The 14,499-nt window shown below is 38.3% G+C and overlaps 1 protein-coding gene across 1 annotated transcript in view; it reads left to right on the top strand.

Moving 5' to 3' along the window:
* Efhc2 (EF-hand domain containing 2) overlaps positions 1–14,499 on the top strand; it is a 175,258-nt gene that overhangs the window by 138,603 nt on the left and 22,156 nt on the right. Inside the window, exons 13-14 of the mRNA XM_010614074.3 lie at positions 7,757–7,954; positions 9,748–9,840. Of these exons, the coding sequence (XP_010612376.1) occupies positions 7,757–7,954; positions 9,748–9,840 (291 nt within the window). The remainder of the gene's footprint in view (positions 1–7,756; positions 7,955–9,747; positions 9,841–14,499) is intronic.

The raw sequence follows: 14,499 nt of genomic DNA, 5'->3' as shown, positions 1-14,499 counted from the left end.
CCAATCAGAAACAGTTGAAAACAAAAGGCCCGCAAATGAGGTTTGCTTGTAGACAGATGATCTCTGACACAGGGTGGATGTTACTGAAAAGGAAGGTGTTAGAAAATGAAGAACTTTGCTTGAAAGTAAAATCTGTATTTACCCCCTTTTGCCCATATTGTCAAGTAGTCACCATCAACCAGACTTCTATTTGCTTTGTGAAAAAGGTTGACACGAATTTAGAAACCAAAAGCAACAACAAAAAAAGTCATTGACACTTGAACTCATTTAAATGCAGATTGTACCAAATTGTAGAATTATAGATGGCTATTTTAGAGCATGTCTAAAATTATACCTCTATGAAGCATAGATTGTTAATAATGTATAGCAATTACTCTTAACTGCATGAGAATATCTTCCTATTCGACTATATTTTAATAGCCCTGAAGTTGAATGCAGCAAGATATAATGAATTTCAAACTAAATAAATTAAAATTACCACGTACATTCTACTACATGTCAAAACAGGAAAAGCCATAGTATTTGATGTGGAATGAAGATGAGAGCAGTAATAAAGAGAAAACAATAAGCTGTTTTCCAATAAGAACACAGGGTCAGTGATTTTCAATGTAGATGTGCTTCTTTTTAGAAAATATCTCATAAAAATCAATTTACAAAGCAGATGAATTTGGCAGCAGTTAGTTATACTATCACAGATTCTTGAGTTTCAAAAGTATTTTATTTCAAGGTTCTGTGTGCTTGTTTGTCATTAAGAACTTGACAGAAATTAGAAGAATTTACAGCAAAGATGTTGTGTGCCATTGCCAATTAAAAATGACCAAAATGAATGTAGCATATTGATTTGTAGCAGAGAATGAAAGAAGACATCTAGTTTGATTTGTAAACTGTGAGCATTTGTGGAGCTTTTGTATTCTCTCCAGTGTATAACTAAAGGCCCACTTCGAACTTGTTACTTTATGTCAGACTTACTCCTGGATAGGACTATTTACAACAAGCAGGCCATTTTCCTTTTACAGCCTATAGACCTACAGATAAATTCTAAGATTTCGAAGGCATCAAAAACATTTCCCTTTTCTCCATGATAAACTCACTTAAGAGCTGTCACTCTTCCAGTTTAATTCATCTTGATATGATCTCTATTGTGAGACGATTAGAATAATAAAAAATTGTTCTTATTGGACCTTTGTAGTCCCAGGCACTATGGTAAATACTTTTTGGATTGTGCTAACTAAACCCTCATTTTTCATCTATTCAGCAAATTATTACATAAGATTTACTGTGTTCTAGGGACTATTTATCATGGATTCAGCACTTAATAAAAAAGACGAGTAGCCCTGCCCCCTGTGGAAGTTACTTTCTAGTCAGGATGGGGGAATGATGAAACTTAGTTGTAAAATGAGAAAAGTATATATGAGGTTAAAGTATGATGCATGGCACTGAGAAAGAGAAATCAGGGAAGGGGTTAGAAATTGTAATGTGATGGGTAAACTTTTAACAAGTGTAGTCAAGCAAGGCCCTGTGGAGATGCTTACATCTGATAGATGAGAAGATGCCCTAAAAGAGGCAAAGTACCAAACTGTAACTTAACTGGGGAAAGAACATTCCTGTTAGAAGGAACAGCAAGTGGAAAGGCATTGAGCTTGGGCCATACCTGGTTTATTTGAAGAATACTACAGTAAGATGGGTTCAGAGGGGAACACGATGGGGTTAACAGGGGATGACTTTGTAGGCATAGCAGAGGAGGAGATAGATCACACTGGACCTTGTGGGCTCTAGTCTTTTGGGTCCTACTTTGAGAAAGATGCCAAGCCCTCAGGGTTTTAGACAGGGTGATAGCCTGATCTGCCTGATCCTTTAGCTGGAGCATTCTGGCTCCTCAAGCAAAATAAAATTCTGTGATGCAAGCGGTCTTGCCAAATTCTACTGATATGAAAAGGTTCGGAGAAGTTAACTAATTTGCCACATTTCCTATTTATTAGTAAATGGGTTGCATCAGAATTTTAATCCAGGTCTGTGTAAATTGAAGGCTCACACTTGTCCTACTACACCGTACCACCTCCCATTTGAAAACAGGTTTGTAATGTTGGCTGGAATAGATGTTTTTCTTAGCAGTGGTCCCCTTCTCCCCCTTTCCTCTGGAGTTCCTTGTCCTCTCTGGCAAGGCCACCACATTGCACAACCCCAGAGGAAACTACTTATACCATAAGTCTATAAATGTATTCTTTAAAGATGGGTAGGGCACAGCCCAAGCGGCCCTATGTAATGGTCTTGCTCTTTAATGAGGTGGAACAGCTTTGTAAATGGTGATGAACTTCAGTTGGGCCTTAGCAAAATCTGTCTGGTCCGACATTTGTTTTGGTCCAACTTTAATGTATGTTTCCATCTCTCTTCCTCTGACACATATTCTGCCAGCTGACTCTGCCACCTTCTAATGAGCGACAGCATAATTGTTCAACACTGTGCTGTGCTGGGGGGCAAGTGAAAGTGAGGTGGAGTTTTCTGCTGTGTGTGAACAGTTGGGCGTGCAAGTATAAGAAACCCAAGGGAGTGTAGGATGTGGATGGAGGTGTGTAGTAGCTTCTGGTGAGAGGAAGCAAAACACATTTTATTTGATGAATACTCAAGTGAAGGAAACGAGAAAGGGTGCTGCCTAATTGTCCTCTGACACACTGCTTGCTTTAGTTTAGGATCAACTAGATTTTCTTATAAGCCTTAGGGCCTAAGACTTAGGCTCTCGAGGCCCTATTTGTGCCAAAAGTAATTTTTGTTAAAGTTTATTTGAAAGATAGTGCTAAGACTTTAATGATTCAATATGTAAGGAAATACCCGAGATTTCATGCTGTAAAAGGCAGCTTTGACTCATCATTACTTGACTGGAAGGTTTTAATGAAATGAAGTCTTATAAAGTTGTTTAGCATTTCATGTTTCATAATTCTGCACTGTTACCTCAATACCCTAGAACAGCCTGGCAGTTTAAAAAATTTTATGATTTTAGGTACAAAAACAATCATGTCAGCATCTCCTTCAAGATTAACTAAATAATACTGTTAAATGTAGTGTTGTACTGTATAAGATGCTAGTGCCAGGAATGGAGTGCAGTATTGGGTAAAGACAAAGATAATTAATCTTTATGACTAATTAATTAGTTAATTAGATTAATGTGCAAGTACACAATCATTACCTGCTTTTAAAAATACATTTTCATTTCCCTTAAATTAATGGATAAGAAGTACTGAAATCAGCTGAGTGTGATGGCACACACCTGTAATTCCAATATTTGGGAGACTGAGGCAGAAGGATCGCTGTGAATATGAGGCCATCTGGGGCTACGTAGCTAGTGAGTTGAAGGCCAACGTGAACTACATAGTGAGATCCCGCCTTTAAAAAAGAAAAGAAAATCAACCAATCGAAAAACATCCACATGGGGGCTAGGGATTTAGCTCAGTGGCCTTGCGCCTGAGTGGCAAGTGCAAGGTCCTGGCTGAGTTTGATTCCCAGTACCCCCTCCCCCCAAAAAAACACCAACAGCCAAACAGTTTTGAAATCAGGTGTTGGTATCAGATTATTTTAGGTTCACTTTGAAGTGTTAGGTGAGGGAGGGCTGTGTTTGATGAAAGTTAGACCTTTGTTTCTGTGGTTGCTTCTAAGAAAAGTGGAATGTGCGAGGAAACAATTTGATGGTTCTTCTATAAGTTACTATATGGCACAGCAGTTCTACTCCTGGGTATATGTGTGCACCTCCTCCACAATTGAACATAGTTGTTCAATAAAAATTTATACACAGCTATTTATAGCAGAACTATTCACAATAGTTAAAAGGTAGAAATAACCCAAATGTCCATCCATCCATGGATTACTAAATAAGATTTGGCACATTGTATGATGGAATACTATTCAGCCACAAAAAGGAATGAAGTACTTATACATGCTATAACACAGATGAACTTTAAAAATATTGAGTTAAGTGAAAAGCCAGTCACAAAAGACTACATGTGGTTTCATTTACATGAAATATCCAGAATTGGCAAATCTGCAAAGATAGAAAGTAGATTAGTGTTTACCAAGTAGGGGGGAGGTCTAGGGGGAGGAAGTAAAGAGGAGTAACTGCTTCATGGGTATGAAATTTCTGTGGGGGATGAAAAAGTTTGGAACTAGGTAAAGATGGTCATTGCACAATATTACCAATGTCTTAAATGTCACAAGTGGTAAGTTTCATATTAGGTATATTTTACTACAATTTTAGAAAATGGAGTATACTGCTTTTGGCAAGACTTGGACATCCTAGTGAAGAGCCCTCTGCAGAGAGCTGCCTCCCAGGCTGCTGAAGCGCCTCCGGCCCTGTAGGACTAAAGGCAGCGTGAGGGGCGAACAGCTTGTTGGATGCTCTCTCATGTAAAGCCATGGGGAAAACTGTGCTGTTTAAAACCCAAGCATACAGAATACTAAGCTGTTTAAAACCTAAGCATACAGAAATCCAACAGTTATAAATTTTAACTGCTGCGAGGCTAGGATAATTTAAGTTTATCCAATGAAAAGGAAAATAAACTTTCATCATCTGGTGGTGCCATAATAAGTTTAGTTTCCCCTGTTTATCCTGTGTTCTCCTCTCAAAAGGGAGAAAAAAACTTTTGAATGATCTTATTTCTGGCAATCAGAGTAATATTTGATGAATACAAGAATTCATAAGAAAAATATGTTTTAAAAAGATAAATCTAGGCAATTGGAGATAATGCTATTAATATTTTTTGCATGTATCCTTCTGGGTTTTCTTCTTTTTTTTTTGTTCCCCTTGTGACTACATATGCACCTGTTTGTTGAGTTTCTTGGGATTGTACAGCCTTTATCAATGTAGCAGGGACATTATTCATACCACGAAGTACTAATGAATGGACTATTAATGGCAGCATAATATTTCATTTTGTGTGTTGTCTTAACTGATTATTCCATGTCCAATGTTGTAAATGAGCCAGGAAGGACCTTTCCTTGCAGTGACTCCCTTGTGGGCAATTAGTCTTCTGTCAGAGATGATTGATGACACAAGGTTTTGGAATTTATTTCCTCTTAGCTTTTTTATGCTGGCTAATGATAGTGTTCAGAGCCGAAATAATGATCTATCTCAGTCTGTTTTCTGTGGCTATAACAGAGTACCCAAGACAGGTAATTTGCAAAGAGTAGAAGTATATTTAGCTCATGCCTCTTTATGCTGAGAATTCCATCAGCGTGATGCTGGCATCTGTTCAGGTTCTTCTTGTTGCATCAAAACACGACAGAGGGCATCGCATGGCAAGACAGAGCAAGCGTGCTAGCTTGGGCCTGTCTTCCTCTTTTTTTAAAGCCACCAGGACCTTCGTGGGAGCCCCACCCTCACGACCTCATCTAATTTTAATTATCTCCCAGAGGCTCTGTGAAAAAGTTTCTAACACATAAACTTGAGGGGAACACATTCCAACCATAGCAGAGCTAGGCATGGTGAACTACACCAGTAATCCCAGCACTCAGCGGGCTGAATGAAGCAAGAAGACTGCATGTTCCAGATCAGGCTGAGATACATAGCAAGGTCCTGTCTCAAAAACAAACCAGATACTGAAACTCTAGCATAGAGAGGAAAGGGCAAAGAGGTCCATAAAAAATCAACCCAAAACTCACTTCTGAAGACAAGAAGCTTTTGCTGAACCCCCCTTGATTTGGTCACTTTATCACCTCTCCCAGTAGAAGAGGAGGACAGAGTAATGTACAGAGCATAGGATTTGAAACCAGAGTGCACGGGTCACATTCTTGCTTTTGTGACATTGGATGGATTACTTGACACTCCTGTGCCTCAGTGTTCTCATCTGTAAAATCAAGATGCTACTATAAAAAAAAAGAAAAGATAATACTATCTGCTGGGTCAAACATTACAATCTATAACAGGAGTACTTGGCAGCAGTATGGTGAGTCCTCTGCAGATGATGGATAGTGGAGTTTGCTGTTGCTCTCACTCATTTTATTCAGCCAGCCCTACCAGCCTCTAGACTTGTGAGTGCTTCAAGTGTCCAAAGAGAGTATCACTGAAAAATTCAGGGGCTGTGTGTCTGTTAGTGTCTTTCACTGTATGAAATGTTTATAAATGTCAACAGTACTAATGAATTGTCTGAACTGACTTGCTGAAATGATATGGTCCTCTTGGTTGAATTAGCCTTCATTTCCCAGTAAAAATAACAACAGCAAAACTCCAACGAAAATCCCTTAAAAACCTGGGAAAATGATATAGGTAAAATGCAGCTCCTTTGAATAGGATACCATCATGGAATTTAGTACTCTAAGGAAATTCCTGACTAAGAGAACCTAGAATTCTTTAACGCATGTGATATAAAGACCAGGATTATATGAAAGAACTAAAAGCCATTATCCTGAAAGACCAGTCTATAGTAGAAGAGCAAATAAAATCTGAATTCCCCTCACTCATTCAGGATTCTTGGGTACTGAATTGTTTTCACTAAGTACATTTTCTTGTAAAATCTTATTTATGAAATTGCCATAACATGTGATATTTTAATTGTTTTGGTATAGTTTTCCTAATGGATGCTCTGTAGTCTATAGCTTTCAGGCAGGATATATTGAAGAGCCAATTTGTTAGGCTTTTGTTCCACATCATTGGTATGTTATTTATTTATTTTTTTTAGCTCTGCCAAATAATCTCAATGCCACTCGCCCTCTAATGACTCAAGATAGCTGCACCTTTACAGAGCCCTTTTAACTTTTACCTTTTTTTTTCCTCATTGTCAAGTTGTGACCGTTTTTACTTTTCACTACAGAAATGTGCCCAATTGCTTTCCCCATCTCCAAACCACCTTTCTAATGTATTCATTTGTAAGTGTACCCTGGGAAGCCAGAAACCCCATTCAGTTACTACTTCGTGCAACGAAGGAATGTACTTAGTGAACAGATATTTTAACTATTCATGGACTTTACTTAATTACTTCTGGGTTGCAGGATATTGGCTGGTAGAATTCTGACTCCAGACAAAATACCATTTTATTTATAAACTAAAGTGCTTATGATTTTTTTTTGTCCCAGCATTGGTGCCTTCTTACTATTTCCTAAATTAAATAAAAGAATTAGGTTAAATAAGGGCAAAGAAAAAAATATGAGAAAATGAAAAAATGGAAATAAAGTTTTTGTAAATAGTGCAGGATATTGGCTGGTAGAATTCTGACTCCAGACAAAATACCATTTTATTTATAAACTAAAGTGCTTATGATTTTTTTTTGTCCCAGCATTGGTGCCTTCTTACTATTTCCTAAATTAAATAAAAGAATTAGGTTAAATAAGGGCAAAGAAAAAAATATGAGAAAATGAAAAAATGGAAATAAAGTTTTTGTAAATAGGGAAGCGGGGAGGGGCTGAGAAGAGGGCCGGGGTATGGGGAAAAAGTAAGAACCAAGACCTGTCATGTAAAGGTACAAGAGCCCCTGTATGTAACTATACTGTATCCCTAAAATGTACCAATAAACTCAATGAGAAAAAATTAAGTTAAAGAAGAATAATCAAGCGGGGAGGGGCTGAAAGGAGGGCCGGGGTATGGGGAAAAAGTAAGAACCAAGACCTGTCATGTAAAGGTACAAGAGCCCCTGTATGTAACTATACTGTATCCCTAAAATGTACCAATAAACTCAATGAGAAAAAATTAAGTTAAAGAAGAATAATCACCTGTCCTCTACACAGTTGGTAAAAGTTTTGTTAAATGCAATTTGGATGTTTTTTTTTTTCTTAACAGGGACCTGTTGTTGGATATAACTGCCAATAAACTCATAGACCAGGAGATTTTAACCATCGCACGTCACTACCGTGTACCTGAGGACATGGGTTCAGATGTGGATCTCTTAATTGCACAGGCCCAAGAAAAGCTCAAGAAAAATATGTTTGAGCTTTTTGACAGACTCATTTCTAGCTGTGTGTATGAAGATCGAGAAAAGTAAGCTTTATTTTATTGATTCTAATGAAGTACTTAAGTACTTTAAGTAGTGAAGGAATTTATATTTTATCCAACAGGGCAAAAAGAAAATTGACATATCTCTTCATACTCCACTTTTTAACAAAGCCACCTGAAATCATTAAGGGATAGGGATGAATAAGGGAGGCCCTGTATCACTAGAAGAATAGGCTGCCCCCTGCAATTTTTTGTTTATTTCCAGAAGCTGTCAACTGAGATGTAGTAAATGAAGATGTTACTAGATTTAATTCTGAGGCATTATCTTAGATTATTTATGTACTAAGTGGGACTTGTATAATACATGAACAGGAAACTTACTAGTAAACTTTATTGAATTTCTTTGAAAATATTTCTTAAAATTAATGGAGCTCAGCATAATCTATTTCTAATACATTGATCATGTTTGTTGAGTTCATTAAATCATTGTTATATACAGCCATCTTAGTGTTTTGGGATTTATTTTACCCATAGATATGATACAGTGCAGGGAAATATAAATTTATTGATTTCATTTGGAGTTAGAAAACCCTTGTTATTGCATATCGCTTCCATCTCTCTTTCCTGTGACCCTTTTGTTCATCTTCAGATTTGAAGTTGCTACCCATGTGGCCAGCTGTTGCCCTAAGTATCTTTGAAGGTCCCCTAACTTACCTAAAAAGTGAACACCATTTTTTTCTTAATCCATAATGTATCCTTACTGAATTATTATATGGGTGTTATTTTTCCTTGACTCTTTAAGCGTCCTTGAGCCACCTAGAGGATGTGTGGAAAGAGCTTTCATGACACTGGCTCTCTCTTCTCCCATGGTGGTGCCCCTTTTCCAGGATGGAAGTGTGATCCTTCTTGGCTAAAGGAATACCTCTGGGTATAATGGGGCTGCTTGATCAGATGACCTGGCTTGATTTTAAAATTTATGGAGCCTAAGGATGTAGCTCAGCAGTGCAGCGCCTGCCTGGCAGGTATGAGGCCCGGAGTTTGATTCCTAGTACCAAAAGAGAGAAGTGGGGAAAAAAGGACCTAAAAAAATATATGGAGCCTGTGACGAATCATTATTTTGTCTTTTTGACATTTATGACACACACAGATCTCCTAGATCTGATAACCTTTGATTCTACACAGACCGTCTCATTGCAAAGAAAAGAGCCCATTTTCTTTCCTGGTGGTTCTGATAGTGTACTGTGCAAGGAGGAACATTGGCTAAGTGAGAACACTGGACAAACATTTCTGGGGAAAATGACGGTTGGGCTTCCTCTAGAGACAACTACTCACATTTGATAAAACTGAAATGAATGTTAAGCCCAGCCACCCTTGCCCCCCCAGCTTCCAGGTTATAAGGTTTGGGTCCAAGGAGAAGACCAGAAAAATACCCTGAAGTCATATCATACTTGTGTTGGAGGCTGTACTTGCTTCTTAAATTAGAATGTGTTTTCAAGTATCAAAACCATTTTTGACTGATGGTCAAGAATGTAGATAGATCACTTAGAGCAACACTTATGGCTATCACCTTAATAGTCAGTACTATCACCCTCGAAGAGTCTGAATCGAAGGAAAGGCTTTCCTAGGACAGAATCTGGTGTGTTCTGAAATGGAAACCATTAGTGAAAGGTAATATGCCTGTTTTTCCTTACTGTGAATTCCAGTACCAGTTTTCATGTTTACTTCCATGTGCACAGTTTTAGGACATAAGCACATTTTAATTTTTTCTCCTCTAACTTGCAATTTTTGCCCAAAGGACACAAGGTATATAACATTTCATTTGCTTTGTTTTAATGCAGAAAAAATGTATTACTCAATAGAGACATGAAAAGGCTATGCAAATCCCACAGATTGCCTTTGACTGCTGATCTCCTGGAAGACTTACTGTCCTGGTAAGCAAAAGATCCTATGTAGTATTATTTTAAGGATCATTCTTACTTTTACATCTACCCTTATTTACCTTTGCCTGTTTCGATTATATCATTGATGACAGAGCTTCATTTAAGTAATGCAAAGGGAAAAGTTAGTCATGATTTTGAAATGTATGGAGCCTGTTAAGAATCTTTATTTTGTCTTTTTTTACATTAATGACACATAGAAAGGTCCCGGGGACAAAATGAAATGTACATTGTGGTATGAGGACTTAAGGTTATTAACACGGAGCTGTACACTGTTCTAGGATTAGATGTGAAACATAGATTAGAAAGTACAATGAATTGCTTTCTAAAACGCATCACTTCTGTTGAGTCTTACTGGATTTTCGAGTATCACCCTCATCACCCAGATTTTGGTGTTTTGTATGGCATCATTCTACTTCTTCCTGCGACTTAGCATATCTTGATAATTGTAGTATTTTTGCTTTGTCCTAGGCATTGTAATCATTGCTCTGATGCATTATTTCATTTTCTTTTTCTTTCTTTCTTTTTTTTTTTTTTTTTTTCTTTTTTATTCTTTTTTTTATGCTTTTTTTTTTTTTTTTTTTTTTTTTTTTTTTTTTTTTTTTTTTTTGGACCAGGGACTCAAACTCGGGTCCTTGTGCTTTTGAGGCAGGTTGTGGCATCACTGAGCTAAATCCCTGGCCCTCATTTTCTTCTTTAAAGCAACTTGGTGTAGTCAGAATTTTTATCCTTCCTATCTTATGTGTGAGGATGTTGAGGTTTAGAGCGAGATAAGGGCTTCTTTTTTTTTTTTTTTTTTTTGTCTGGGAGTTTTTTTTTTTTTTTTTTTTTAATCATGAAGGAACTCACCATGTAGCCCAGGCTGGTCTTGAACTCACAGCGATCCTCCTGCCTCAGCCTCCCGAGTGCTGGGATTATAGGTGTGCGCCACCATGCCTGGCTGAGATAAGGTATTTTTACCCAAAGACACTCATCTAGAAGAACAGCTGTGACTTTATCCCCTTATCTTTGAAATGCATGTCCTTTCTTTGTAATTATTTGGAATTATTATCTACAAATAGCTGGCATATAGTAGTACCTCGGCTTACAAACTCAATTCTTTCCATGATTTTGGTCGCAAACTGAGTTGGATGAGAATTGAATGAAATTTCCCCTAAGGTCAACGTTAAACCTTGAATTTGGTTTGGTTCTTGTCCAACTTGGTTTGTGACCAGAATCATGGAGTGAATTAAGTTTGTGAACTGAGGTAACACTGTAAAAGACCTTCATTATTCTTGTTCCAACACATATTTCTTCCTGACTGTTGTAGGGCTTCTACGTTGGTATTTCTTCCACCAGTCTCTAAATTTTAAGATGTCACTTTATATACAGTAGTTAAGTATCTTTTAAGAGCAAAAATATCATCATGTCACTATTCTACTTATAAACTTTCTGTGATACCCCTTTGCTCTTTACAAAAAGACCACACTTCTTAGTTTTGGACTATGGTGGTTCATGAATTTAATCTTTTCATAATTCTGGAAAAGATGGCTGTGGTTGTGTTTGTGAACTGAAGTACCACTGTCTCTCTCTTTCTTATCTGGCTTAGATTTTTTAGAGTCGTGTTCTCTTGTAGGGTCTTTGAGACAAAAGGAGAAATAAAAGGAACAAATAAAAACAAATCCCATTCAGGAGAACCAGGGTCCAAGGTGTCATGAGGGGAATCCAGAGGAGGGTATGTCTGGCTAGATATGTACAGTATGTGCATTGATTGACCTTGGAATGAGTAGTTTTCTAGACTGTCAGCTCTGTTTGTTTTGCTTTAACTCTGCTCTTATTTGCTAGTAGCAGTATGATTGATAAATAGGTCATTCTAGTATAAAAGACACGAGATGAAATAGCAGACCTAGAAGTTAGAATTATCTCTAGTTCGCACACATTCCCCAATACCCCTTTCCCCAAAGTTCAGCAGAATGGATCATCAGGCATTTCACACATACTCTCGCTGCCTTCTCACTTTTTTACTTTTTCCTTGGCTATTTATTTTCTCTTTCCCCTCCCCCTTGCCCTCCCACTTCCCTCTCCCTTCCCTTCCTTCCCTCCCTCTCTCCCTCTCCCTTTCTTTCTCTCTTCCTTTCCTCCCCCCCATCTCTCTCTCTCTCCTAGGGATGGAACCCAGGGCCTTATGAATGCTAGGTACTTTCTAGCTATTTCTTTTTTTTTTTCAGCTTTAATTGAGTTTATTGGTACATTTTAGGGATACAGTACAGTTACATTCATTGTTGGGATCTTGTACCTCTACATGACAAGTCTTGATTCTCATTTTTTCCCCTTACCTCTGCCCTCCCTTCACCCCCTCCTCCCCTCCCCATCTACAAACACTTTATTTTCATCTTTTCATTCTCTCACATTTTTTTCTTTTCCCTACCCATCCCACCTTCCCTACACCTTTAGCTCCTTTCTTCCCATTTCTAAATGTCAGTAATCTTATTATAATCTTATGCATTGTTGCAGATTATTTACACCAGGGACACGATTCGGTATTTACACATGTGTGACTTATTTATTTCACTTAGGAGTATATCCTCAATATCTATCCATTTTCCTATGAATGAATCTAGGAAATAGTTACCAGTTTTCTTTGCTGGCTCAAAGAAGGCAGTTCTTCCCTCATGACCAGTCTTCGTGGCCCCTCATGAAGCCTTGCATTTGTTTGGCTGCTGATTGGACTGATTATCTCCTTAGTAATTCTCCCAACACTATTTCTGTTTCCCTTTTAGTCTCTGACCTTGTAATAAAGAGCGCTGACTTGGCCCTTGACCCATTTAGGTACAATCACCTGCTTCTGAAGTCTTTGATTTACCACCTGTAAAATTGAGTTGTCACAGCTATCACATCCCCTTACATTCTTTGAATCCACTTACTAGCTCTGTGATCTTGGATAACAGTTTTGACTGGCTTAAATCTCTCATTCCTTATCTCTAAAAAGAGATAACAGTATTTACTTCCCACCTGGTGCTAAGTATTGATTGGAGACTAGGAAAGAAGTTCAAGTTGGGGGCCATAGACCACATTCTGACTAGAAACAAATTAGAAAAATCCTGTGTCCTTTTTATTATAATTTATTTGTACATGCTTACAGTATATAATGTTTGCATTCATCTTAAGGAGTGGTTACACCTACTTAGCCCGTCTTAATTCTTTTTATTCCCCTTTCTCCCCTTCCCATTTGCAAATAACTTTCTTCATGGAGGAAGTCTTTGTTTTTGGATAGTTGCATCTGAATGCTTTTTACACATTAAGCTGTCTTCTGGTCAGGAAGCTGCGGGATGTTTATTAGATTATCTCTTGATTGGTTTAAGGATGAGTTGTCCTGGGAAGTCCAGTAATGTGGGAGCCTGGCCTCTGGAGGACCTAGAGATTTCTTATCCAGTGCGGAGGCCACCAAGTCATCATCCTCCCATTCTCAGCAGACTGTTTTGTCTTTGCCTTTATGATTTGATATTTAATGCGAAAAGATGATTTCTCAACTTGCTTCGAAGTTGTCTCAGTCTCCGAACACATCTGTCTCCAAGCCCAGCTTAGCTTAGAGGAGGTCATCCCTCTCTGCTGCTCAGCAGACCATGTTCAGTCTAAGTTCGCCTCTAATTGTGCACTGACCCTTCTCCACACTCAGGGGAAACTTCAGCCTAATCAGATTAGAAAATGTCTCATTCCCATTCCCCTCTCTCTCCAATATGCCCTGCCATGATTTGGGTCACATGCTTGGTGTTTTGCATCATCTCCGCAGATTCCTTTCAAAGACTGCCCCAATTCCTAATGGGCCCATCAGCCTGCAGCTCACATTTACATTCTACATTCTTATTGTTCCCCACAGACTCGACAGGGCTTTATGGAGCCTTGACCAGAGTCTCTTTTTGTACAGCCCTCCTCATGGTATGCTAAGCCAGAGCCCCTTCTGACGTCTGCAGTCTCCCGAGGGAGGCAGGCGTGGAGTTTGTTGATTTTGTTCAATGCATACTCTGCCCAGGCGGGTAGATTTACCTGCCTTGAGATGAGACTGGGCAGCTGCTGAGTGGCTGCATAAACCTTCCATAGGTATTTAGGTCGCGAGATGCAAAAGAATATCGCTAAAGGATTGGGTTCTTTCTTTCACCCAGTGACTGTTACTCAGGCATTTCTCCTTGACCCTGTGTTTTGGTACTAAGATTTCCCTTTTATTCCATCTCTATTGTTCTTGTAATCCAAGTAAGTCTTTTACTTATTTGGGTTTTCACAACCCAAGTTACAATCTGGACATCAAATCTTTCCACCTCCAGTTGCTCCAGCCCCGATCAGTTTGTGCTGAGAGCCACTATGAGATCGCTTTACTATCCACACAAATTCATGTCAACTAATGAACAGAGCATCAGGTCAAAATGTGTAGGGGTGGCTATTACCCATTAATAATAGGAGTAACGCTTTGTATTGATATAGTGCTAAGGGCCTTAAAGTATTTTGTAAATTTTTGAGCACATTAAGAGGTATATTTTAATTGATTGCACTTATTATTCCTCATTCATAAGTGTGAGTATTGAGGCCTAAGGGGAATCTCTCACTGAAAGAGTATGTTCAAGGCAAATCTCAAATGGAATTAGCACCTACTCTTTTTTTTTTTTTTTTTTTTTTTTTTTT

Source organism: Fukomys damarensis, unplaced genomic scaffold, assembly GCF_012274545.1.
Source record: "Fukomys damarensis isolate Sample0158 unplaced genomic scaffold, DMR_v1.0_HiC HiC_scaffold_39, whole genome shotgun sequence".
Taxonomy (NCBI): Eukaryota; Metazoa; Chordata; class Mammalia; order Rodentia; family Bathyergidae; genus Fukomys; species Fukomys damarensis.
The sequence above is the reverse complement of the archived record's forward strand: the minus strand, read 5'-3'. Positions and strand labels throughout refer to the sequence as shown.